The sequence below is a fragment of the Pristiophorus japonicus genome, chromosome 12 (assembly GCF_044704955.1).
Source record: "Pristiophorus japonicus isolate sPriJap1 chromosome 12, sPriJap1.hap1, whole genome shotgun sequence".
In the NCBI taxonomy this organism is placed as follows: domain Eukaryota; kingdom Metazoa; phylum Chordata; class Chondrichthyes; family Pristiophoridae; genus Pristiophorus; species Pristiophorus japonicus.
The window spans coordinates 25916302-25941554 of record NC_091988.1 but is presented as its reverse complement, the minus strand read 5'-3'; the positions used below and the strand labels follow the sequence as shown (position 1 = coordinate 25941554).

General features: G+C 44.5%; 1 protein-coding gene across 1 annotated transcript in view; it reads left to right on the top strand.

Moving 5' to 3' along the window:
* The window catches only part of LOC139276752 (receptor-type tyrosine-protein phosphatase gamma-like), an 824375-nt gene that overhangs the window by 360173 nt on the left and 438949 nt on the right, over positions 1 to 25253 (top strand). The window contains exon 4 of the mRNA XM_070894762.1: positions 18922 to 19070. Coding sequence (XP_070750863.1) covers positions 18922 to 19070 — 149 coding nt within the window. The remainder of the gene's footprint in view (positions 1 to 18921; positions 19071 to 25253) is intronic.

Below are 25253 nucleotides of genomic sequence, written 5' to 3'. Positions count from 1 at the left end.
CCCAATCTACAAGCTTGAATACATTAACATAAAAAAAGAACATGAGGTAATTTCTGATTAAATTAGATTTTGAATATAGGCAACAATGTCACTTAAGGGAATTGGCTGGGACTGATGCCTGACTCCGACCCTGGAAATATAGTTTTCTCTGGATAGCTTTGTATATTGTTTATCTGTACCATCACCAAGACAAAAGAACTTTATGGGGGTCATTTTCATCTTCACGATTTGGGCGGTAAAATGGCCTGTTTTAGAAACTGACCAATTATCATTTCCATTGCCGTCAATAGAAATCAGGCAGTTTCTATAATAAGCAGTTTACTGCCCAAACGATGAAAATGAAAATGACCCCCGATATCTCAGCCATCGGACAGCTGATATTCATTTTAAATTGACATTGTTCTGTCTATCTAAATTATGTATAATGGACAAATGTTTTTGTTGCCCATGGGAGGTGGCGATGCTGTTATCGGCGAGGGTGACACCACTCTTTTTGGTGGTGCACATTGCCTTTAACTCAGTTGCTCTGCCATGGTTACTTTGGTGCTTTGGAAAATGGCTAAATAAATGGAGTATTAAACTGGCTTTACATATGTAGCATTAAATATGTCTGAATGGTGCAAGTTTCCTTTGAGTGTGCTTTCTACCAGCAGTGGTGAAAATTTCCAGAACTTGGATGTAAACCACAATTTCACCAAATGGAGTTATGATCTAGCTAAAGAATCATTGGGTTAAGAAGCTTTTCAGATTCCTTATTAATCTTTACTTGATTCATTTCATTTTGTACCATCCTCTTGTGCCTATTTTGAGAAGGTGTGACAAGAAGTGCAAGAAATTGAGTTCCATTGGGACAAAATGTTTGAATATTTAAAGCATTAATGCGAATACGCCTCAAGTATTTGTAGCTGTAGCAGTTTTCAGCAACTTAGGCATGCAAATCTATTATGGTGTTGAAACAGTGACCTTTGAAATCGGGATAGAAAGTGCTTAAATTAACGAGGAGTACAGTGGTGCTGTAATTGGCTCAGAAAGCTAATGTTAAATTGTATCGGAAAATGAGTCAGAAAGTGTTATTGCTGAAATGGACTTTAAAATATCAAAACTTGCTCTGAATTCTAATTTACCTTGATTTTCTTAAATGAAATGTATGGATATGTTTGCCCTATCTCTCTCTTTCTTTACTTTGTTGCTTTCCTATCAATGTCATAGAAACATAAAAAATAGGTGCAGACTTAGGCCATTCTGCCCTTCGAGCCTGCGCCACCATTCAATATGATCATGGCTGATCATGCAACTTCAGTACCCCATTCCTGCTTTCTCTCAATACCCCTTGATCCCTTTAGCCGTAAGGGCCACATCTAACTCCCTTTTGAATATATCTAATGAACTGGCCTCAACAACTTTCTGTGGTAGAGAATTCCACATGCTCACAACTCTCTGAGTGAAGCAGTTTCTCCTCATCCCGGTCCTAAATGGCTTACCCCTTATCCTTAGACTGTGACCCCTGGTTCTGGACTTCCCCAACATTGGGAACATTCTTCCTGTATCTAACCTGTCCAATCCCATCAGAATTTTATATATTTCTATGAGATCCCCTCTCATTCTTCTAAATTCCAGTGAATATAAGCCTAGTCGATCCAGCCTTTCTTCATATGTCGGTCCTGCCATCCCTGGAATCAGCTTGGTGAACCTTCGCTGCACTCCCTCAATAGCAAGAATGTCCTTTCTCAGATTAGGAGACCGAAACTCAACACAATATTCAAGGTGTGGTCTCACCAAGGCCCTGTACAACTGTAGTAAGACCTCCCTGCTCCTATACTTAAATCCTCTTGCTATGAAGGCCAACATGCCATTTGCCGCCTTCACTGCCTGCTGTACCTGCATGCCAACTTTCAATGACTGATGCATCATGACACCCAGGTATTGTTGCACCTCCCCTTTTCCTAATCTGTCATCATTCAGATAATATTCTGCCTTCCTGTTTTTGCCACCAAAGTGGATAATCTCACATGTATCTACATTATCCCGCATCTGCCATGTATTTGCCCACTCACCTAACCTGTCCAAGTCACCCTGCAGCCTATTAGCATCCTCCTCACAGCTCACACTGCCACCCAGCTTAGTGTCATATATATATGAGTCAAAGTAAACAAGACAACAAGGGGTCAAAATTCAGGTGCACCAGAAAGCTGGCCATCTATGATTTTTGAAGTGATGCTCTTCTTGGGTGCCAGGCCACTAGCCCAGCCAAAACACTCCCTGATGGCCCAGTGGCCAAAGTAAAAAGAAATGATTGAATCTCTCCCATTTATTGACAGCGGTGGAGGCCCCAACTGACCCATTTTCATCCAGTCAGCCTGGCTTTGAATCGAAGGCCCGCCCCATTATGATCCATTTCCTGTAGGACTTTGAAAAAATGTTAAAGTCCTGAAAATGGATCTACTCACTGTACCAGGAGTTCCAGCAGTGAGTATCACTCCAAAACTCATTTTCCGACTCATTTTCCAATACAATTTAACATTAGCTTTCTGAGGCAATTACAGCACCATTCATTGTACTTCGCCTCTTTAATTTAAACACTTTCTGCCCCGATTTTCAATGGTAGTGTTTCAACACCATAATAGAACTGGGGGCAGTATTTTGCCAGCCGATTGTCAAGTCGGCCAGCAAAAATGTTTGCATTGCGGCCGCGGTAGTGGGCCCGCCCCTTTAAGGGTGGCCGTGCTGCTGGGTCGCACTCATTGCGGAGATGGTGCACCGGCAGAAAAACCTGCCGGGGGCACCACAAGGGATTCAGCTGAAATTGGCTGGTAAGTATTTTATTTATTTAAATTGGCGGTGCAACTACTTGGGCGGAATGGGGACCAGACTGAATTTACGTTAAGTAACAGCTTGGCCTGTTGATCCCAAAGCGGTGGCCATTCTATTTTTAGGAATGGCTGCCGCAAACGGGTATTAATGGTCTCTTTGAGACCCTGAATTTCGGCCCCCAAGCTTTGTTCCAAGAAGTGTGCACTAGCAGAAGAGGTGGTGCTGACTGGGACTTCCAGTGGCAGCACTGTGCCCGAGGCTAAGAACATCACATATTTTGGTTGTGGTGGACTGAGATTCAAAGCTCTCACACCTGCCTTGTACAGGCTAGTGATGTGGTCATGCTTCTGAACAGGTATTTCACCAGCCAGTGAGGAAGGTAGAGGCCCCTGCCTTTGGGCGTTTATTTACTTGTGGATCTGGTGCTGCAGAAACTGTATCCACTAGATAAATAGGATAGTGCCTGCAGCACCTAGAGCTGATTTAAAACTGAGACGAGGAGGAATTTCTTCTCTGAGGGTTGTAAATCTGTGGAATTCGCTGCCTCAGAGAGCTCTGGAAGGTGGGTCATTGAATAAATTTAAGACAGATAGACAGTTTCTTAATAGGGAGTTATGGGGAGCGGGCAGGGAAGTGGACCTGAGTCCATGATCAGATCAGCCATGATCGTATTAAATGGTGGAGCAGGCTCGAGGGGCCATATGGCCTACTCCTGCTCCTATTTCTTATGTTCTTGTGTAAGAACTGCAGTTGACATAGCAGAACTATTTCTTGAAGAGCTGTCCGCGTGCTATAAGGATTTTTAAATGTGATGCATCAGTGACACTGCTCCGTGACATTTTCCAACCCCAAGATCCAATTATTTTTAACAAAGATGTTTTTTTAAAAAAAAGTAAAAGCCTAAGATATTTGTGGATGCACTGAAGTCTCAATTACAAAATCATGGTAACACTGGGGAGATAAGGTCTTTTGTTTTAAAGAACAAATGTTAAATTTAAGAATTATTACTTAGATGGGAGGCGGGGCCAACACTGAGCAACGACTTTTAATTATGGCATTCAGCTTTTATTTCTTTTCCAAAAAATTCTCCCGTTTTGCAGATAAAAACGAGTGGAACACTACTGTGCATAAAACAACAAGAAAGGCTTAAAGCAGATAAACAATAGTAACGAGATACTATGCTGTACATACAGTAACATTTTCCTTTACTGGAATACTCGGATACCATACCATGATATCCTTTATAGTTAAGAGATGTGCCTTTCTTTACCACCATATGTTAAAAAGAAAGAAATGGAGCAGGTTCAGCAACAACGTTGTCGGACTCAGTGCCATTGTGCTACCGACATAGACATGCTCTTAGTAATTTACAGCTTTTAAAAGTGAATTGTAGTTCATTTTCCTGAATGCACTTCATAATGTATGAATCATATTGGTGGGAATTATACGATACTGGCTTTCCTAGAAGAAAACTTTTAAGACCAGTTACTTCAGAAACAAATGTTAATTATAAGAAATTTCTGATTACATAAGGCTAAACACTTCCCCATAATATACTTTAACTCAAGAATAGAAGAACATCACTTTTCATTTCCCACAGCCTTATATTCCTAATTGTATTTTAAACATGTGGCATTTTGTGCTGCGGAATTGTGTAGGAACTTAATTGAAACAGTGTGTTGCTTTATAACTACCGTTTCTATCTGTAATAGCAGCGCATTTGGAAAGCAGTGACCGGATTGGTCCAAGTCAGCATGGATTTGTGAAAGGGAAATCATGCTTGACAAATCTTCTCGAATTTTTTGAGGATGTAACTAGTAGAGTGGATAAGAGAGAACCAGTGGATGTGGTGTATTTGGACTTTCAAAAGGCTTTTGACAAGGTCCCACACGAGATTAGTGTGCAAAATTAAAGCACATGATATTGGGGGTAATGTATTGACGTGGATAGAGAACTGGTTGGCAGACAGTAGGCAAAGAGTAGGAATAAACGGGTCCTTTTCAGAATAGCAGGCAATGACCAGTGGGGTACCGCAAGGTTCAGTGCTGGGACCCCAGCTATTTACAATATACATTAATTTGCAGATGACACTAAGCTGAGTGGCAGTGTGAGCTGTGAGGAGGATGCTAAGAGGCTGCAGGGTGACTTGGACAGATTAGGTGAGTGGGCAAATGCATGGCAGATGTAGTATAACGTAGATAAATCAGAGGTTATCCACTTTGGTGGTAAAAACAGGAAGGCAGAATATTATCTGAATGATGACAGATTAGGAAAAAGGGAGGTGCAATGAGACCTGGGTGTCATGGTACATCAGTCATTGAAAGTTGGAATGCAGGTACAGCAGGCGGTGAAGAAGGCAAATGGCATGTTGGCCTTCATAGTGAGAGGATTTGAGTATAGGAGCAGGGAGGTCTTACTGCAGTTGTACAGGGCCTTGGTGAGGCCACACCTTGAATATTGTGTACAGTTTTGGTCTCCTAATCTAAGGAAGGACATTCTTGCTATTGAGTGAGTGCAGCGAAGGTTCACCAGACTGATTCCCAGGATGGCAGGACTGATATATGAAGAAAGGCTGGATCGACTAGACATATTCACTGGAATTTAGAAGAATGAGAGGGGATCTTATAGAAACACACAAAATTTTGACGGGATTGGATAGGTTAGATGCAGGAAGAATGTTCCCGATATTGGGGAAGTCCAGAACCAGGGGTCATAGTCTAAGGCTAAGGGGTAAGCCATTTAGGACCGAGATGAGGAGAAACTTCTTCACTCAGAGAATTGTGAACCTGTGGAATCCTCTGCCACAGAAAGTTGTTGAGGCCAGTTCGTTAGGTATATTCAAAAGGGAGTTAGATGTGGCCCTTACGGCTAAAGGGATCAAGGGGTATTGAGAGAAAGCAGGAATGGGGTACTAAAGTTGTATGATCAGCCATGATCATATTGAATGGTGGCGCAGGCTCGAAGGGTGGAATGGCCTACTCCTGTACCTATTTTCTATGTACTATGTTTCTATGTTTTTATCTTTCTGGACTAGATTTGAGCCCTGATTCCAGAAGTGACAGGGCTGACTCCTAATTTGTTTTACTCCGAGGTCGAACTAATTACCTTGGTGTCAGCCAGTGGTAGCACCCTCGCCTCGCAGAAGGATGTGGGTTCAAGTCCCACTCTGGAGACTTGAGCACAAAAATCAAGGCTGACACTCCAGTGCAGTACTGAAGGAGTGCTGCACTGTTGGAGATGCCGTCTTTTGGATGAGACATTAAACCAAGTCTGCTCTCTCGGGTGGACGTAAAAGATCCCATGGCACTATATCGGAGAAGAGCAGGAGAATTATCCCAGGTGATCTGACCAATATTTATCCCTCACTCAACATAACAAATACAGATTATCTGGTCATTACCACACTGCTGTTTGTGGGAGCTTGCTGAGCACAAATTGGCTGCCGCATTTCCTATTTACAACAGTGACCACACTTCAAAATAGTACTTCATTGGCTGTAAAGCCCTTTGGGACGTCCGGTGGCCGTGAAAGGTGCTACATAAATGTTAGTCTTTTTTTTAATGATTCAGGGTGAAATGAAAGTTTATAACTAGCTGTTGTATTTTTTAGGTATGCATTAACTACCAATATTGGGCCCAAGTTTCGGCCTCAGTTGCTCCTGATTTTTTGGAGCAACTGGTGCAGAACGGAGTATCTTAGAAATTCAAACTCTCGGCATTTAGTTTGCTCCAGTTCTAGTCAGTTAGAACAGTTTCACTTTGGAACAGAATTTTTTTTTCAAAAGGGGGCGTGTCCGCCTGTTTTCAAAGTTTCAGCAGTGAAAACTTACTCCAAACTAACTTAGAATGGAGTAAGTGAAGATTTTTGTACGCTCGAAAAAACCTTGTCTACACTTTAGAAAATCAGGCGTAGGTTACAAATCAGGCGTAGGGAATGGGGGGAGGGGGGTTTAAAGGGAAGTTTACAAACATTAAACACTTCAGTTTTACAAATAAACAGCCATCATCAATAACAAATGATAAAAACATCAATAAATCAACCAATAAATCAATCAAAAAAAATTAATAAGAAATATTTTTTTTTAAATCAATAAATAAAACATTTTCTACTTACCGACTGTAGCACCGGGAGCCCTCCAACAGCGTGCTGGGATGCCCCCCCCAGTGTGTCTCTGTCAGTGTCTCTATCTCTCTGTCTGTCTGTGTGTGTCTCTCACTCTCTGTCAGTGTCTGTGTTTCTGACAGCGAGGGGTGGAGGGGAGGGGAAGGATGGGGAGGGGGGGTGGAGGGGTGGGAGAGGAGGGTTGGTGGAGTGGGGGAGAGGGGGTGTAGTGGGGGAGAAGGGGTTGGGGGGTGAGAAGGGAGGGAGGGGAGGGGGGTTGAGGGAGGGGAGGGGGGAGAGGAGGGAGGGGGAGAGGGTGAGAGAAGGGAGGGGAAGGGGGGTGAGAGAAGGGAGGAAGGGGAGGGGGGGGTGAGAGAAGGGAGGGAGGGAGGGGGGGTGAGAGAAGGGAGGGAGGGAGGGGGGGTGAGAGAAGGGAGGGAGGGAGGGGAGGGGGGAAGAGAGAGAGAAGGGAGAGAGAGAAAGAAAGGAGAGGGAGGCTGAACAGGCCGGGTCCGGCTGGGCCCAAGACTTCGAGCTTAGACTTACCGGATTGACAGGTAGGTGGCGTCGGGTCCGGGGGGGTCGGGAGCACGGGTCGGGGCGGAGGGGAGGGAGGTTGGTCGGTCGGAGATCGGTGTGGGGGGGGGAGATTGGTCGGGGGGGGGGGGGCGGAGATCGGTTGGGAGCGGAGGTCGGTTGAGGGGGGGGGGGCGGAGGTTGGAGCGGAGGTCGGTCGGGGAGGGGGGGGCGTCGGGAACGGACGGGGGGGGGGAAGGTCGGGAGCGGGGGAAGCGGAGGTCCGGTCGGGGGTGGGGGGGGGGCGGTCCGGTGGGGGGGTGGGGGTGGGAGCCGGAGTCAGGTCGGGTCGGGAGGAAGCAGGAGCTGGGCGTGGGAGGCAGCCTTATGCACGCAGCCCCAGTGTGGCCATTGGGCCAGGGCTAGGGGCTTCGTGCTTCGGGCCCCTCCCACACAGTTTTGGGCGCCTGGAGCTACTGCACATGCGCGCCCACTGTAGCGCGCATGTGCAGAGGTCCCGGCACTGTTTTCAGCTCAGGGACCTGGCTCTGCCCCCCACAGCTCGTGCTGCGCTGCGCTGAGCTGCAAACAACCTGCAGGGAACCGGAGAATCTGGAAGTTTTTTGGGCGCACTTTGTGGCACGAAAAACGGGCGTCCAGGTCGGGGCTGCGCCGTTCTAGGCACGGCCCGAAACTTGGGCCCATTAACTCTGCAACCAAATGAATTAATCTTACCCCAAGTGCTGACTTAACCATCGTGTGTTGAGATAAAATACAATTATGAGCAAGAAATTGTACTATTGCTGTTAACTTTGTCTTTAGTCAGTTGTAAGTGGTTATCGCCCTGTTTAGACCTTTCATGATGCTATGTGGCCTCAGGACTTCTTTCGCAGCTCAGAACACTTTGCATTTCCTCTGTGTTGGAATCAGTTGACTTTGAAATGTTGCTGCAGGGCTCTTTCCCAAGGTTCCTACACATTTAAAAGATGCAATTGCTGCACAGTGAAATTTTCTACTTGTCATTAATAATAGTCTGCAGTGAGAAGCTGAGCTTGCTGGCCACGGAATACTGGCTTAAAATGTCCAATTTGCATGAGTCTGTATGAAGCCATCCCCCATCAAAGAAAGACTGAAACGTATTAGAAACATAGAAAATAAGTCCAGGAGCAGCCCATTCGGCCCTTCGAGCCTGCACCACCATTCAATAAGATCATGGCTGATCATTCACCTCAGTACCCCATTCCTGCTTTCTCTCCATACCCCTTGATCCCTTTAGCCATAAGGGCCACATCTAACTCCCTTTTGAATATATCCAACGAACTGGAGTCCTCTCGCGATGAAGGCCAACATGCCATTTGCTTTCTTTACTGCCTGCTGTCCCTGCATGCCAACTTTCAATGACTGATGTACCATGACACCCAGGTCTTGTTGCACCTCCCCTTTTATTAATCTGTCACCATTCAGATAATAATCTGCCTTCGTGTTTTTGCCACCAAAGTGAATAACCTCACATTAGTCCACATTAAACTGCATCTGCCATGTATTTGCCCACTCACCTAACCTATCCAAGTCAACCTGCAGCCTCTTAGCATCCTCCTCACAGCTCACACTGCCACCCAGCTTAGTGTCATCTGCAAACTTGGAGATAATTACATTCAATTCCTTCGTCTAAATCATTAATATATATTGTAAATAGCTGGGGTCCCGGCATTGAACCTTGCGGTACCCCACTAGTCACTGCCTGCCATTCTGAAAAGGACCCGTTTATTTTAACTCTTTGCTTCCTGTCTGCCAACCAGTTCTCTATCCACGTCACTACAGTACCCCCAATACCATGTGCCTTAATTTTGCATACTAATCTCTTTTGTGTGGGACCTTGTCAAAAGTTTTTTGACAGTCCAAATGCACCACATCCACTGGTTCTCCCTTATCCACTCTACGAGTTACATCCTCAAAAAATTCTAGGAGATTTGTCAAACATGATTTTCCTTTCATAAATCCATGCTGACTTGGACCGATCCTGTCACTGCTTTCCAAATGCGCTGCTATTACATCTTTAATAATTGATTCCAGCATTTTCCCCACTACCGATGTCAGGCTAACAGGTCTATAATTCCCTATTTTCTCTCTCCCTCCTTTTTCAAAAAGTGGGGTTACATTAGCTACCCTGCAATCCATAGGAACTGATCCAGAGTCCATGGAATGCTGGAAAATGACCACCAATGCATCCACTATTTCTAGGGCCATTTCCTTAAGTACTCTGGGATGCAGACTATCAGGCCCTGGGGATTTATTGGCCTTCAATCCCATCAATTTCCCTAACACCATTTACTGACTAATAAGAATTTCCCTCGGTTCCCTCAGTTCCTCCTCCTCGCTAAACCCTCGGTCCCCTAGTATTTTCGGGAGGTTATTTGTGTCTTCCTTAGTGAAGACAGAACCAAAGTATTTGTTCAATTGGTCTGCCATTTCCTTGTTTCCAATTATGAATTCACCTGATTCTGACTGCAACGGACCTACATTAGTCTTCACTGATCTTTTTCTCTTCGCATATCTATAGAAGCTTTTGCAGTCAGTTTTTATGTTCCCTGCAAGCTCACTCTCTCATACTCTATTTTCCCCCTCCTAATTAAACCCTTAGCCCTCCTTTGCTGAATTCTGAATTTCTCCCAGTCCTCAGATTTGCTTCTTTTTCTGGCCAATTTTCTGTCTCTTCCTTGGATTTAACACTATCCTTAATTTCCCTTGTTAGCCACGGTTGAGCCACCTTCCCCGTTTTATTTTTATACCAGACAGGGATGTACAATTGTTGTCGTTCATCCATGTGATCTTTAAATGTCTGCCATTGCCTATCTATCGTCAACCCATTAAGTATCATTCGGCAATCTATCCTAGCCAATTCACGTCTCATACCATTGAAGTTATCTTTCTTTAAGTTCAGGACCCTAGTCTGAGAATTAACAGTGTCACTCTCCATCTTAATGAAGAATTCTACCATATTATGGTCACTCTTCCCCAAGGGACCTCGCACAACAAGATTGCTAATTAATCTAGTTGAAGTCCCATCTTCATTGTATAGTAATTATATTTCCATTTTATGCTGGTTTGTGTGTCATACCACTTCATACCAGTCGAAAGATGACATGTTTATAGAGACAACATTGTGCCAATTCATCTCAATGAAGCCAGCAGTGCCACAAGAGTATTTTGTATTGCAGTACTGTATCCCGAAATCACAAGACAACACCCAATGCAAATACACATTAACTGAAAAGCACTGAAAACCCCCAATATATTCCAAACAGTTTTGTTTTACATTATTCCAAAATTACTCCCAAATCAGCTTTTCGAGGGACAGAAGTATACATCCATTATTATCAAAGTACACAGCCAGAATATGCAGTGAAATCAGAACCTGTCATTACATAGCACTGAAAATGGTTGTATTGCAGTTGACTATAAGGAATCAGCGACTGTCAATGAATAATTATGAGAACATTCCAAATTATGCTGCCTGAAAATTATCCTTTTAATGATTCATCTAGATCAGAAAAATAATTACAAGTGGTCTAATTAATTATTGATTTTAGATTTAACTGGATGATCTGAAAGTAAATCTTCTCATTTATGAATGGGATGAGCCAAACCTGTAGCAGTGCAAAATATATCTTCTGGTCGCAACATGGTGACATGACTATAGTCCCTTTGTTTAATCATATTTTTGATTAAATCGATTTATATTCATGTCTTAGTTGTATAATAGTTTCACACAGTTGTCAAGCATCTTAATATTTGTATGAAACATAATATTTGAAGATTATCATTCTTTTTTCATTGTTCAGACAAAGAATTACTGGATCATTTCAGAGTGTGGCCTTCGTTATAAAGGGTTGACGTCCAAGCAAATTATCAGTCAGTCATTCAGTTAGCTTTGCCAATCATTTATCAATGGGCTTTCACATCATCATCATCATAGGCAGTTCCATGGAATCAAGGAAACTTGCTTCCACTCCAGAAGTGAGTTCTTTGATGGCTGAACAGTCCAATACGAGAGCCACAGACTCTGTCATAGGTGGGACAGATAGTCATTGAGGGAAGGGGTGAGTGGGACTGGTTTGCCGCACGCTCTTTCTGCTGCCTGCGCTTGATTTCTGCATGCTCTCGGCATTGAGACTCGAAGTGCTCAGCGCCCTCCCGGATGCACTTTCTCCACTTAGGGCGGTCTTTGGCCAGGGACTCCCAGCTGTCAGTGGGGATGTCGCACTTTATCAGGGAGGTTTGAAGGTGCCCTTGTAATGTTTCCGCTACCCACCTTTGGCTCATTTGCCGTGAAGGAGCTCCGTATAAAGCACTTGCTTTGGGAGTCTCGTGTCTGGCATGCGAACTATGTGGCCTGCCGAGCGGAGCTGATCGAGTGTGGTCAGTGCTTCAATGCTGGGGAAGTTAGCCTGGACGAGGATGCTGATATTGGTACGCCTGTCCTCCCAGGGGTTTTGTAGGATCTTGCGGCGACATTGTTGGTGATATAACTCCAGCGACTTGAGGTGTCAACTGTACATGGTCCATGCCTCTAAGCCATACAGGAAGCTGGATATGAAATTGATTTTTATATGTGCCTGATTACATTATTTCTTTTCATGGTTACTTAGAATGCAATATTTTAATAAAGGTTAATCGATTATCTATGGCATTATTCTCTTTAAGTCAAGTTATTTGTTATTTTATAAGAGCTATGTTATAACATGCAATGTTATTGTTTGGTTGATGAGGTGGTGCTGTGTTCCTTTAAGCTAGACTACAAAGTATAATTGCTGGTCAGTAACCACTGTGTTGAGATCAGAGTTTTATTGGGTGACAAGTCAAAATCTTGGCTTGCTTCCTCTTTTTTTCAAAAAAAAAGTATGAAAAAAAGCAATTTTGTCTCCTGCATCTAATGGGTACGTTTGTTTCTTTAAATTTTTTTATTGAGGTGTGACCCAAAAATTAGAGAGTAGTGTTTGTTGTGTGACAGACACAGGGCCTAGATTTTCGGTTTTCGGCAAAAACGGTAGTTTTACGCCAAAATTTCTGTTTTTAGGCCTAACTTTTGGCCTTTGCATCGCATCGGTAAAATCGGCATTGCATGAGGATTTGTGGCGCAAACCGCGTGTTTTAACAACTTTAGTCCGGGGCCGGTATCGCTGAGAGAGAGGCCTTGGGAGGGGGAAAAAACAAAAAAAATTGCAAAAAAACAGTTACAAAACATTCAAAAAACCCTTACCTACTAAATCGCTGAAAAATAATAAAAAAATGAAAACTTTAACTCACCTTTTTGCAGATCTTCATACTTACGGCTGCTGGCAGGGCTGCACCGACAGGTTTGACCCTGGCGGTATTCTGGGCATGGTGTAAGGGTCGGTAGAGTGCTGTAAGTACGACAGTAACGCAGTCCGCGGTGTTGCACGTCGGCGCAACTCTCCCCGGTGGTACGTGGAAGCACCGCTGCAAAGAGGTGCCCGACGATCCATTGATAGGGGAAACTAGAACTAGGGGACAGAGTTTCAGAATAAGGGGCCACCCATTTAAAACTGAGATGAGGAGGAATTTCTTCTCTGAGGGTTGTAAATCTGTGGAATTCTCTGCCCCAGAGAGCTGTGGAGGCTGGGTCATTGAATATATTTAAGGCGGAGATAGACAGATTTTTGAGTGATAAGGGAGTCAAAGGCTATAGGGAGCGGGCAGGGAAATGGAGCTCAGCCCAAGATCAGATCAGCCATGATCTTATTGAATGGCGGAGCAGGCTCGAGGGGCCGTATGGCCTACTCCTGCTCCTATTTCTTATGTTCTTATGACCCTCCGCAGTGAAAACCCGGTCACAAAGTCGGCGAAAATCCAGGCCCTGTTCTGTTTTTATAAGACCACAAGCAGATCTTCCATGGTGTTGCCCGTGGCGAGTCAGAGCACATTCACTTTTATGCTCTGTAGCATACAGTATAGTATTAGGGTCACTGATTTAATGATTGAATAAGTCAAATATAATTTTTATTAACAGTGCTGGTGATATTTTTAAGCTAGGCTTGAGAAAGGCGGGAGTACCAAGAGTGGGAAGACTGGTGGAGGGAGTGAAGTTGTGGATACCCAGAGTAGGATTTTCAGCCATGGATGAAGGGGGGTAGTGGCATTACCAATAGAGGTGGGAGCTGGACAGTGAGCACCACTGCCATGTTTGTGGAGCTGACCGCTCAGTCCGTGTTGGACAGAATGGTCTCCATGCTCTGCGCAAAGCCTTGAGACAAGTTGGAGCTGGACACCTCCATAATTTTAGCCTTTGTGCGCAAACTCGCTGGCAGGTTGTGCCCATCAGCCGCCTTCGGTAGGCTGGGCCCTCGAAGTTAGCATCCGAGTCCTCTGCAGTTGGTGATCTCGCCCTCCAGTGAGCTGGCACCTGTGGCGTCCTGTCCCCCTGTCCCAGTACCTGCACACTTGTGGCCAGTGATTCACCACATGTAAAGTACGTGTGGTGTCAGTATCTGAGCTGGTGGTTGCAATGGTGAAAACGAGGATTGCTGCATCATCAGGATGCTGGCTTCCTCTTCCCCAACTGGCAGAGGTATGTTCATGCCAGCACATGAAATGAAAGAAAGGGACAAGGATTAGCTTTTGTGTAAAAGGGAGAGCATAGAGAGAAAAGTGGCTGGTGAAAGCACCTGCAGTTTGTCACAGAGTGTGTACGGTGAGATTGAAATTTGTCTCCGACAAGATAGTGACAGTCTTGTGAGGTGTTTATAGAGAATGTGCCTATCATGGGTGAATAACTGGTATGCCGTGTGTCAGATGTGAGGGTTTCAATAGTGGTGAGTGTATGAGTAGGATGAAGAGGAGGTGTGGTGCACTGATTGTAGGAGAAGGGAAGCAGGGGACTAAAGATTTGAGAGTCGTGCTACTGGAGGTGGTGGAGGTGTGAACAGAGAGTTAGGCCGGAATTTTCATGCTGCTGTGCGTGTGGAATTGGAAGCAGGTCAGGAGTAAAAGTTGGAATAAATTGGAGCATGTCAGGAACCTGCCGTCATTCCCTTCCTAGCGCCTTTAGCTCGGGTGCATTTGCCAGCATGCATTGATCCGAACAGCGGAGGCAGGCGACCTAATTTAGATTAGTATCGTTGTCAGACCCTTAACCATGTTTTTAACCAGACCTTTTGAATTTCACTGCATGACCACGGGAATCACGCAGCTCGGGAACCACGTCTGTCAAGCTGAGGAGAAGCTCAGTGGCCATTGAGCGAGGTCATTACTGTGGAGCAGAGAAACATAAGAACATAAGAAATAGGAGCAGGAGTAGGCCATGTGACCTCTCGAGCCTGCTCCACCATTCAGTAAGATTATGGCTGATCTGATCATGGACTCAGCTCCACTTCCCTGTCCGCTCCCCATAACCCTTTATTCCCTTATCGCTCAAAAATCTGTCTATCTCCGCCTTAAATATATTCAAAGACCCAGTCTCCACTGCTCTCTGGGGCAGAGAATTCCATAGATTTACAACCCTCTGAGAGAAGAAATTCCTCCTCATCTCAGTTTTAAATGGGCGGCCCCTTATTCCAATAAATACTGCAACATGACACCTGCTTACATTACGAAGAGCAAGGCTCTTGTTGAGTGCTTTTTGAGCATAGATTTAGGTACCTACAGTTTGCAAATCTATTCTGCAAATTTGGAAGACACTCTCACCTCATTGCTACAACCTACACACCATTGACAGATTGCTTCTCCGATCTCTACTTTACCTGCCATCCATTATATCAGCATGGGTGAGGTTTTACTGTCTCATCTTGGTCCTCAGTATTGGATCACAATGAGTGCCAACACGAGCAGCACCAGGCACACCAGCAGCAGTAACAGCACCACCAACCTTCTCTTCAATGATCTGATGCTCCATAGAATAGAGGACATCAGAGCAGGGCTGCACTGCGCCGGAGGCAATACCCCCAGCACAGGGTATAAAGGCAGAGCGTGAACTTCCTTACGTGACTGAGCAGGAGTGCCAAAGGAGGCTCAAGCTGTTGCACCAGGTCGTCACAGACATTCGCAGCTTGCTGGAACCAAACCTGCAGCCCAGAGGACCTGGTAGAAATGCCTTACCAGTGCCTGTCAGTCACCAGCGCTCTCAACTTCTTCGCCTCAGGCACCTTCCAGGGATCTGCAGCAGACATTTGCGGCATCTCGCAGTTGGCCACCCACAGATGCATCACACAGGTTACCAATATCCTGTTTGACAAGTCAGCCAATTATATCAACTTTGCCACTGAGGAAAGCAATGTGACTGAGCGGCAGCTTGGCTTTGCGGCTCTGGCTGAATTCCCACGGGTACAGGGCATCATTGACTGCCATCAGGGCACTCCATCATCATCCAGGAGTATTTGTCAATCGCAAGTGCTTCCACTCCTTCAATCTCCAGCTCATCTGCAACTATAGGAAGATCATCATGCATGTGTGCACCAAATTCCCTGGCAGCTGCCTGCTGTGCCAGTCCACCCACCCTCAGCGCTTCGCACCACCAAACACACTTTCCGGCTGGCTGCTTGGAGACAAAGGCTATCCACTGAAGACGTGGTTCATGACACCCTTGACGAGGCCAAGTGCTGAGGCCGAGGAGAGATATAATGAAAGCCCCATGTCCACTAGATGTATTATAGAGCAGACAGTAGGCATGCTGAAAATGCACTTCAGATGCCTTGACAGATCTGGAGGAGCCCTTCAGTACGCACCAGCCAGGATCTCCAGAATCGTCGTGGTCCGCTGCGTGCTGATTAGCGCAGCAGTGAGGATTAACACTGCATGAGGAGCAAGGCACGGCCTTTTCAGAGCAGCAGGAGCATCAGCTGGAAGATGAGGAGGAACCTGAGGTTTAGGTGCCAGCAGCACCAGAACACATTGCTGCCCGGGAGGCCAGGGATGGCCTCATTGTGGCAAGATTTACTTAACTTCCTTCATTACACCCATGTGGTTGCCACATGCTGTGCCAGGTTCTCTTCCCCGCCCACCTCCTACAATGACCAAGCCATTCATTTCATACTGACCCCCATTGCCAGAGGTAACGTTATGTCTCACCATTCACTCCAACTCACTATGCTATTTCCAAAGTAGTAAACAAAAATGGGCATGACCAGAAAGTGGTGAAAATGAATAGTTTTATCTGTGACATAACAGGAATGGAATCTTAGCAAAAACATTTCTTTAAATGCCCATGTGCTTACCCTTGTACATCTACTTCTGTGTCATTTTTCTTTTACGCGTATTTCTACAAGGTGCAACGCCTGTGGCTTCAGAAGATACAGAGGCAGGCTGCTCAGTTCCCTGCTGTGGCTGCGTAGACACTTTTGGTGGGCATCCTCCAAGTTTTGGAGCCTCTGATGACCCTGTTAAAGTCTGCTCCTCCTGTGACTGTGCAAGGGCGGACTCGGCCATCGTGATCCTAGGAGAGGCATCTAGAGCTCTGACTGACGGGTTGCTAACAGAGGAAAAGTGTGGACATGTTGAGAGAATTCCCCCACTTCCATGTGACAACACTGCTCTATCTCGCATAGGATCCACCAAGGTGCGCGTATCTGCGCTGGTGCTTATGTCTGGTGATGGTGCACCTGCAGAGGCTGGAGGAGTCGTCTTTCTCTTCCGCCTGAGCGGGGGGGACAGCGGGGGGAGGTGGATGCTTGATGATTTAGAAATATGATATTAACAGTGGGTAATGATGGCATTATGCACAAGATGAACATTCACTGAATGCTGACATCACTCACCATATGAGTGACTGCAGTACGCCATGTGGCTGTATGAGAAGCAATTCTGTCACCAGGTTGCTGAGGGGTCCCTCACTCTCCGTCTCCCATTGCCAGCTGCTCTGCAACTCCGGAGACATCCAAGGCGACCTCCTCTGCTGCAGTTAATGTGGTGAATAATGGAGGGCCGCCTCTGGTTCTCTCTCTTCCTGATATTGTTGGCTCTTTTCTCCTGCAAGGAAGGAAAGAAGAGAAATTTGAGTGAGAGCGGTGGCCTGAATGTAAGGAATGTGTGGGTTACATCTTTAGAAGATGACTATGAGGGAGTGTGATGCCAATGCCTAATGGCCTCCTTGTGTGGTCTTAGTTGGTATGATTGCGTTAGTCAGATGCAGATGTGAGTATGTAAATAGCGAGAGGGATGGATGGACATGCAAGGTATGTTGATATGTGCAATTATGTGCAGGAGTTGGCTTTGGAAGATCGAGTGATGGGGATGTGATGAGAGGCACAGCAGGATGAAGTTGAGTGTGGCTTTGCATTCATCTCCTGATTTCATAAGATCATTGAAGCGCTTCCGACACTGCACCCAGGTCCGCCTCAGTCCATTCCTGCTTTTCACCTCTTCTGCTATATCCAGCCAGGTTCTTTTTGTCTCCTGGGGAGGTCTCTCGTGCCCATCAGCAGAGAAGAAGACCTACCTGCGCGCTTAGACTACCTCCACAAGTATATGTAGGGAGTCATCGGAAAACCTAGATACAGCCCTCTGCCGCTGTGAAGCCATGTGTGCAAGGCTGAGCAGTAAGCAGCTGCTGAAATGTACTGCCTGCACACTCCTAGATAAACCTTCAAATGCAATGTGGCCAAGGCCCCCCCTCCCCCCCTTAGGCAGATAGCAAAAAGTCACAAGCTGTTTCCTTCCTTTCTACCTGTTACCCTCAAAGACGCTTTCTTTGCTTTCAAAATTTAAAAAAACATTTAAAACAATTAAATTGGAATAAGGAAATTTTCTCTGCCTGTCCACATCAGTTTATTAACAAAACGCATGTAGGTTTAAATCATTCAATATAAATTTGATGTCAATAAAGCTTTTGAAATTTGGCCTTGTTTTTTAAAAAAAATATTTGAGGAGAAGCTACTGATAGAACATGATGGAAGCTGAAGGAAAATATTTAATCAGTTCAGCAGACGAAAAGGTACTGATGCATCCTAGACAATTAGGTGTAATGCACATGCTCTGACTGCATAATCCAAATTTAGCTCAGAGCAAGACTATTAAGTCCAAGCCCAGGCTGTTGGGAGTGGCTGTAGCTTTCTAGTAAAAACTTTAGTTAAGTCAGTCAAAGACATAAAAGCCAATTCGATGGATACATGTAAATGTGCTATTGTGAAGCATGCAATGTTTGAATTTTATGATTTTGTTCAAACCTGAAATTTGGACATTAGGTATTTCAGTGTCCGAGAAAAAAATGGTATATGATAAAAATGCTCTGTCAGTAATTTGTGGGAGCCTCGTGGCTAGATTACACATTCAGATTGATGTGCTCATATAGATAAAACGGATAATAAATGTGGACATAGGAATATATAATGGAAAAACAGTTGATACAACATGTGACAGTAGGCAGTGATGTAGTGTAGAAAAGGAGGTTTGTACGATTTTTAACAAGTTATAGATATGTGTTCAAGCCTTTTTATGCCTGTGACTTGCTAACAAACCTTTTGCTATCTTGTTATCTTTCAGTTGCTGTTCTGTTGAAGGATGATTATTTTGTCAGTGGAGCTGACCTTCCAGGCAGATTTAAAGCAGAAAAGCTGGAATTTCACTGGGGTCAGAATAGGGGTTTCCCAGGTTCCGAGCACAGCCTCGAAGGAAAAAGATATCCCATTGAGGTGAGAAAAGCATCAAGTTGGTGAAATGTAATTTCAGTTGATCATAAAAATATGCCTGTTATATTAGTGTGGTGATTTGGTTTACTCATGCATTGATTGGAACTTGATTTCCATTACAGATCAGAATTCACATTATGCTCCATTTTGATACTCTATTTCGTTCATGTAATAAAAAGGCTGGTGCTTTCCTAATGTCTCAGTCGTGATCTTTGTTCCCTTTGTGGAAGAAGCACAAATTGTGATTTCAAAGACAATTCATAGCATAGCTTATAATGCATGGAATGAAAGTGCAGATTGCAGATTTGTTACATTCTTGTTTGGCTTGCATTTTGTTGTGAAATTAATCGACGAAATGTCATTTTAGGTTTCAAAATGTTCTTTAAAAAGTTGTACCAAGAGACCAAGGTGGAAAGTTGTATGAATTATGTAAGACACATTAGTGTTAGGAAATGGTAACACTTTCCTATTTTTGTTTCTCCACGCCAAAATTGAGTACAACTATGTTTAAAGTAAAGTTGGTTTTATTCTGTACCTTTATGTATCTTAACTCCAGCCTTAGAAGATCACCGAAGAAGAGCAGCAAAGTGTTTTTTCCCCTATTTTGATGCCAGCCATCTTTATAGCTTCTTTAAATGAGATTGCCAATTAATACCAAATTGTATTCAGTTTTGTGGTGTAGGATTGTATCCATTAGGAACTGGGTTGGGGCAAGCCAAACTGATTTCATGTAGGAGAGTTCCCCAATAGTCTATTTTGTGCAAATGAATATATGTAATGATGCAATTGTTGGGCATCCTAATACAGCTGTTGATGTGCTTGTTATATTTGTGATTTCACGACTGAGACACCTTCTCAGCTGTTGTACTGAATAGTGTATGATATGACTCATTGGTTCCTGTTCTGCTGAAGATTGGCCTGCCTGCCATGGGCAGAATGCAGGAGTGTCCTCTGCTGGTTTACAGACATGGAATTTTTTTGGTTTATGAAGACAGCTATATTTTCTCTCATTCCCTTTCTATTGGCTTTCCTGCACTGTTATGTCATTTTCCAAGTGGGTGAGCAGGTAATCTTCTGTGAGGCCTTCAACAATCTAGCTGTGCAACCAGCCAGTGGTAGATGTTGCAAGTGGTCTGCGGTGACTGTTCACTTAATTTTTCGCTCCCGTCCTGTGTGGAAATGGAAGAAACCCAGTTGACATTTTCCATTGTGGCAATGGGAATTCGGCGTGTGTCATAAATGTAAACGTGTGCTCACCTCCTCTGTGCGTAGGTGTTGCAGTGCAATTTTAGAGAACAACATTTGTGCATGGACCTCCACTTTAGATTGACAAGGCCATGGTGATGTATCAAAACCCAGACTGAATCCAGGTAGATAAGTGCTGGAAAACATTTAGGGACTCTGTCGCATTTTTTTAATCAACCTGGCTTTGCAGACACTGAAAGCTTATCTCGTGCCACTCTGTGGTACGGTCTGTATGGTTAGCAAACAAAATGAAATCATATCCTCTAATCGGTATTCCCCACAGATTCTGTTATTTGTTTACAAATTATTCAGTGAAAAAGTGCTTCCATATTCATCAGCTAGGAACACCCAACCTGTTTGGTTTTAGACATTGTTCCTACGGAGCTAACATCCAGTTAGCTGTTGACGTGTTATCATTTGATGCTCGGATGGGATCATATGAACAAAAACACAAAGTGACACCTTCAGGAATTGATCCTAATAAAAGTTGAGCGTTTATAATTGAACATATGCTGCTACATATATCCAGAATTTATAAACTTGTTTGAAAAATTTCATTTTTCTTAGTCTGTTACTTTTCATTAAAATGGTTATGAGGGAAGGTTTTTCCTGTGCTGGGTGCAGCAAAATTGAAAATCCGTTCTTTCTGAATGGTTTATGATTTTGCTGTAGCCAGTGCAATAATAATCCCTCTGCCCGTGCCCAAATGGTTCTATAAGCTGTTTTCATGAGTTTCCATAGAATTAAACGAGAGACTTTGGGATGGGGAATTGTAGATTTTGTTCCATTTAAGCACGCCCTTAGCTCCTGCAATTACAATGTTTCCCCTTAGCTGCCTTGGGAATCCTGTTTGTTGGCTTCCTACCAATCTCAGTGTGATCCTTACTGGGCTCCGTCGTTCTCACCTTGAGAAACATGGGGGACTCTCAATGGGGTAGAATTGGAAAATTCCTGACCTCATACTACAGGATTGTGCCAGGAAGGTGAGTACAGCGAATTATAATACATGACAACCACCAGCTTTTTAAGGAGACTGACACCATTTCAGCTCAGTGTATGACGAGAAAAATAAGTTGTTTTTTTGGCATTGGAAGTGGTCAGTATCAATCAATCAGTTTATTTGGCAGATGGAATTAGAGCCTATCAGGACCAGATAGGTTCCAGGCCCACCCTTCAACCGATCTCCTTTATTTTACAAATCTTCTCATTGTACTTGTAGAATTGCCAAGATTTGGAATAAAATAGGGAGTGGAGTTGAAGTAATGAGTTTTGTTTAAATTTTAAAACTAAGATTTACAGTCAGAAGCACAGGCTCCAAGACACCAATAAATGTACCAAATAAAGCAGCACAATGAAACATTTATGGGGATGGCATGCACCCATTGGAACAGGAGTAGGCCATTTAGCCCCTTGAGCCTGTTCCGCCATTCAATGAGATCATGGCTGATCTGTGACCTAACTCCATATACCCACCTTTGCCCTGTATTCCTGAATATCTTTGTTGACAAAAAATCAATCTATGATTTAAAATTAACAATTGACTTGGCAGCAATTGCTGTTTGAGGAAGAGAGTTCCAAACTTCTACCATCCTTTGAGTGTAGAGAGAGGTATTTTCGAACTCTACTCCTGAAAGGCCTGGCTCTACTTTTTAGACTATACTGCTAGTCCTCGACTCCACAACCAGCTATCAGTTCCCCTAAAAACATCGATCAAATCACCACTTAACCTTCTAAATTCCAGGGAATACAACCCTAGTTTGTATAATCTCTTCTCGTAATTTAACTCTTGGAGTCCGGGTTGCATTCTGGTAAACCTACACTGCACTCCCTCCACGGCCAATATATCCTTCTGAAAATGTGGTGCCCAGAACTGCTCACAGTACTCCAGGTGTGGTCTAACCAGGGTTTTGTACAGCTGCAGCATAACTTCCACCCCCTTGTGCAGTAAACTGCAGGGTTACGGACCTCGAGCTGGTAGTTGGGATTAGACTGGATGACCTTTTGTTGGATGGCGCAGATATAATGGTAAGTACTGCAGGGAATAGAATATGATCAGGGTGATGATCTGGACTAGTTTCGATCGTCTGGATGGGTCGGAGAGGAATTTTCCCAGACTTTTTCTCCCTAAATTGGCCTGGGTTTTTATCTGTTTTTTGCCTTTCCCAGGAGATCACATGGCTCCGGTTGGGGTGAGTGTAGAATGTTTCAGTATAAGGGGTGTCGTAGTTGTGTGAGGCGGACTGGTTGGGCTCTTTGCCTTTCCTTCATTGTTCATAGGTTTAGGGTTGCTGACCAAGGGCCGTGCGGCTCATTGTCGGCCGGCGTGGATACGATGGGCCGAAATAGCCTCCTTCTGCGCTGTAAATTTCTATGTTTCTGTGTTTCTATGTATCCTAGTCCTCTAGACATAAAGGCCAGCATTCCACTAGCCTTTTTGATTATGTTTTGTACCTGTCAATGACATTTTAATGAGCAATGTATATGGACCCCCCAAGTCTCTTTGAACCTCCACTGTTTCTAGCTTTTCACGATTTAGAAAGTACTATGTTCTATCCTTTTAGGTCCAAAGTGGATGATCTCACACTTGTCTACATTGAAATCAATTTGCCACAATTTTGCCCATTCGCTTAATCTATTAATACCTCTTTGAAATTTTATGCTTCCATCAACACTGCTTACAATGTCGCCGAACTTTGTGTCATCAGCAAACTTGGATATGTGGCTTTCTATCCTATCATCTAAATCATTAATAAATATGGTGAATAGTTGAGGCCCCAGCACAGATCCCTGCGCGACAGCACTCGACACATCCTACTAATTAGAGTACCTGCCCATTATCCCGACTCTCTGTCTCCTGCCGCTCAGCCAATCTCCTAACCAGATCAATAATTTTCACTCCGTTCCATGAGCTTCAACTTGAGTTAAACAGTCTCTTATGAGGGACTTTATCAAATGCGCCCTGGAAGTCCATAGAAATTCCACTGTCCACTACTTTAGTCAGCTCTTAATAAAATTCAATCAGGTTTGTCAGGTATGACCTCTCCATCATCATCATAGGCAGTCCCTCGAAATCGTGAGTTCATAGGTGACTGTACAGTCCAATGCGGGAATTACACTCAGTCACAGGTGGGAAAGACAGTTGTTGAAGGAAAGGGTGGGTGGGAGTGGTTTACCATATGCTCCTTCTGCTGCAGTGCTTGTTATCTCATGATCACGGCGACGAGACTCAAGGTGCTCAGCGCCCTCCCGGATGCACTTCCTCCACTTAGGGTGGTCTTTGGCCAGGGATTCCCAGGTGTAGGTGGGGATGTTGCATTTTATCAAAGAGGCTTTGAGGTTGTCCTTGAAATGTTTTCTCTGCCCACCTTGGGCTCGCTTGCTGTGTAGGAGTTCCGAGTAGAGCGCTTGCTTTGGGAGTCTTGTGTCAGGCATGCAAACAATGTGGCCTGCCCAACGGAGCTGGTCGAGTGTGGTCAGTGCTTCGATGCTGAGGATGTTGGCTTGACCGAGGACACTAACGTTGGCATGACCTATCCTTTACATTATCTATACTGGCTCTCTGTAATCAGCTGAAAAATTTCCAAGGTGTTCAGTCACCCTATCCTTAATTATAGACTCTGGATAATTTCCCGACAACAGATGTTAGGCTAACTGGTCTATAATTCCCTTGTTTCCCTCTCCCACCTTTCTTATATAGCAGAGTGACTTGGGCAATTTTCCAATCTAAAGGAATGGTTCCCGAATTGAGAGAACTTTGGAAGATTATAGTTGGGGCATCTGCAATGTTCTCACCTACTTTAAATCCCTGGGGTGGAAACCATCTGGTCCTGGGGATTTGTTACCCTTTAGTGCCATTATTTTCTTAATCACTGTTATTTTGCTTATGTTAATTCTGGTGAGTCTCCGTCACTGATTCAACATCAGTTTCCTTGGGATGGCCAGCATGCTATCCTCTTCCTCTACTGTAAATACTGACGCAAAGAAATTAACAACAACAACCTGTATTTAATGTAGCGCCTTTAATGTAGTGAAACATCCCAAGGCACTTCACAGGAGAATTACGAGATAAAAAAATTGACAACGAGCTACATAAGGAGAAATTAACACTGGTAGCCAAAAGCTTGGTCAAAGAGGTATGTTTTAAGGGGCGTCTTCAAGCAGGAAAGAGAGGTGGAGAGGTTTAGGCAGAGAGTTCTAGAGCTTGGGGCCTAGGCAACAGAAGGCACGGCCACCAATGGTTGAGGGATTATAATGAGGGATCAGCGCAGACATCTCTGGGTGTTGTGGGGCTAGATGAGATTACAGAGATAGGGAGGAGTGAGGCCATGGAGGGATTTGAAAATAAAAATGAGAATTTTGAAATCAAGGCGTTGCTTAACCGGAAGCCAATGTCGGTCAGTGAGCACAGGGGTGATGGATGAGCGCGACTTGGTGTGAGTTAGGACATGGGCAGCTGAGTTTTGGATCATATCTAGTTTACATAAGGTCCATTATCATCATCATAGGCAGTCCCTCAAAATCGAGGAAGACTGGCTTCCACTCTAAAAGTGAGTTCTCAGGTGACTGTACAGTCCAATACGAGAATTACAATCTCTGTCATAGATGGGACAGACAGTCATTGAAGGAAAAAGGTGGGGGGTGATGTCTGGTTTGCCGCACGCTCTTTCCGCTGCCTGCGCTTGTTTTCTGCACGTTCTCGGCGACGAGACTCGAGGTGCTCGAGGGCCCTCCCGGATGCAATTCCTCCACTTAGGGTGGTCTTTGGCCAGGGATTTCCAGGTGTAGGTGGAGATGTTGCATAGCACTGCCCCCTGGTCATCAAAATCAACGGCACAGCCTACTATCAGCAAGGGCAGACATCGACGACGAGGTCCAACACCGCCTTCAGTGTGCCAGCGCAGGCTTCGGTCGCCTGAGGAAGAGAGTGTTCGAAGATCAGGC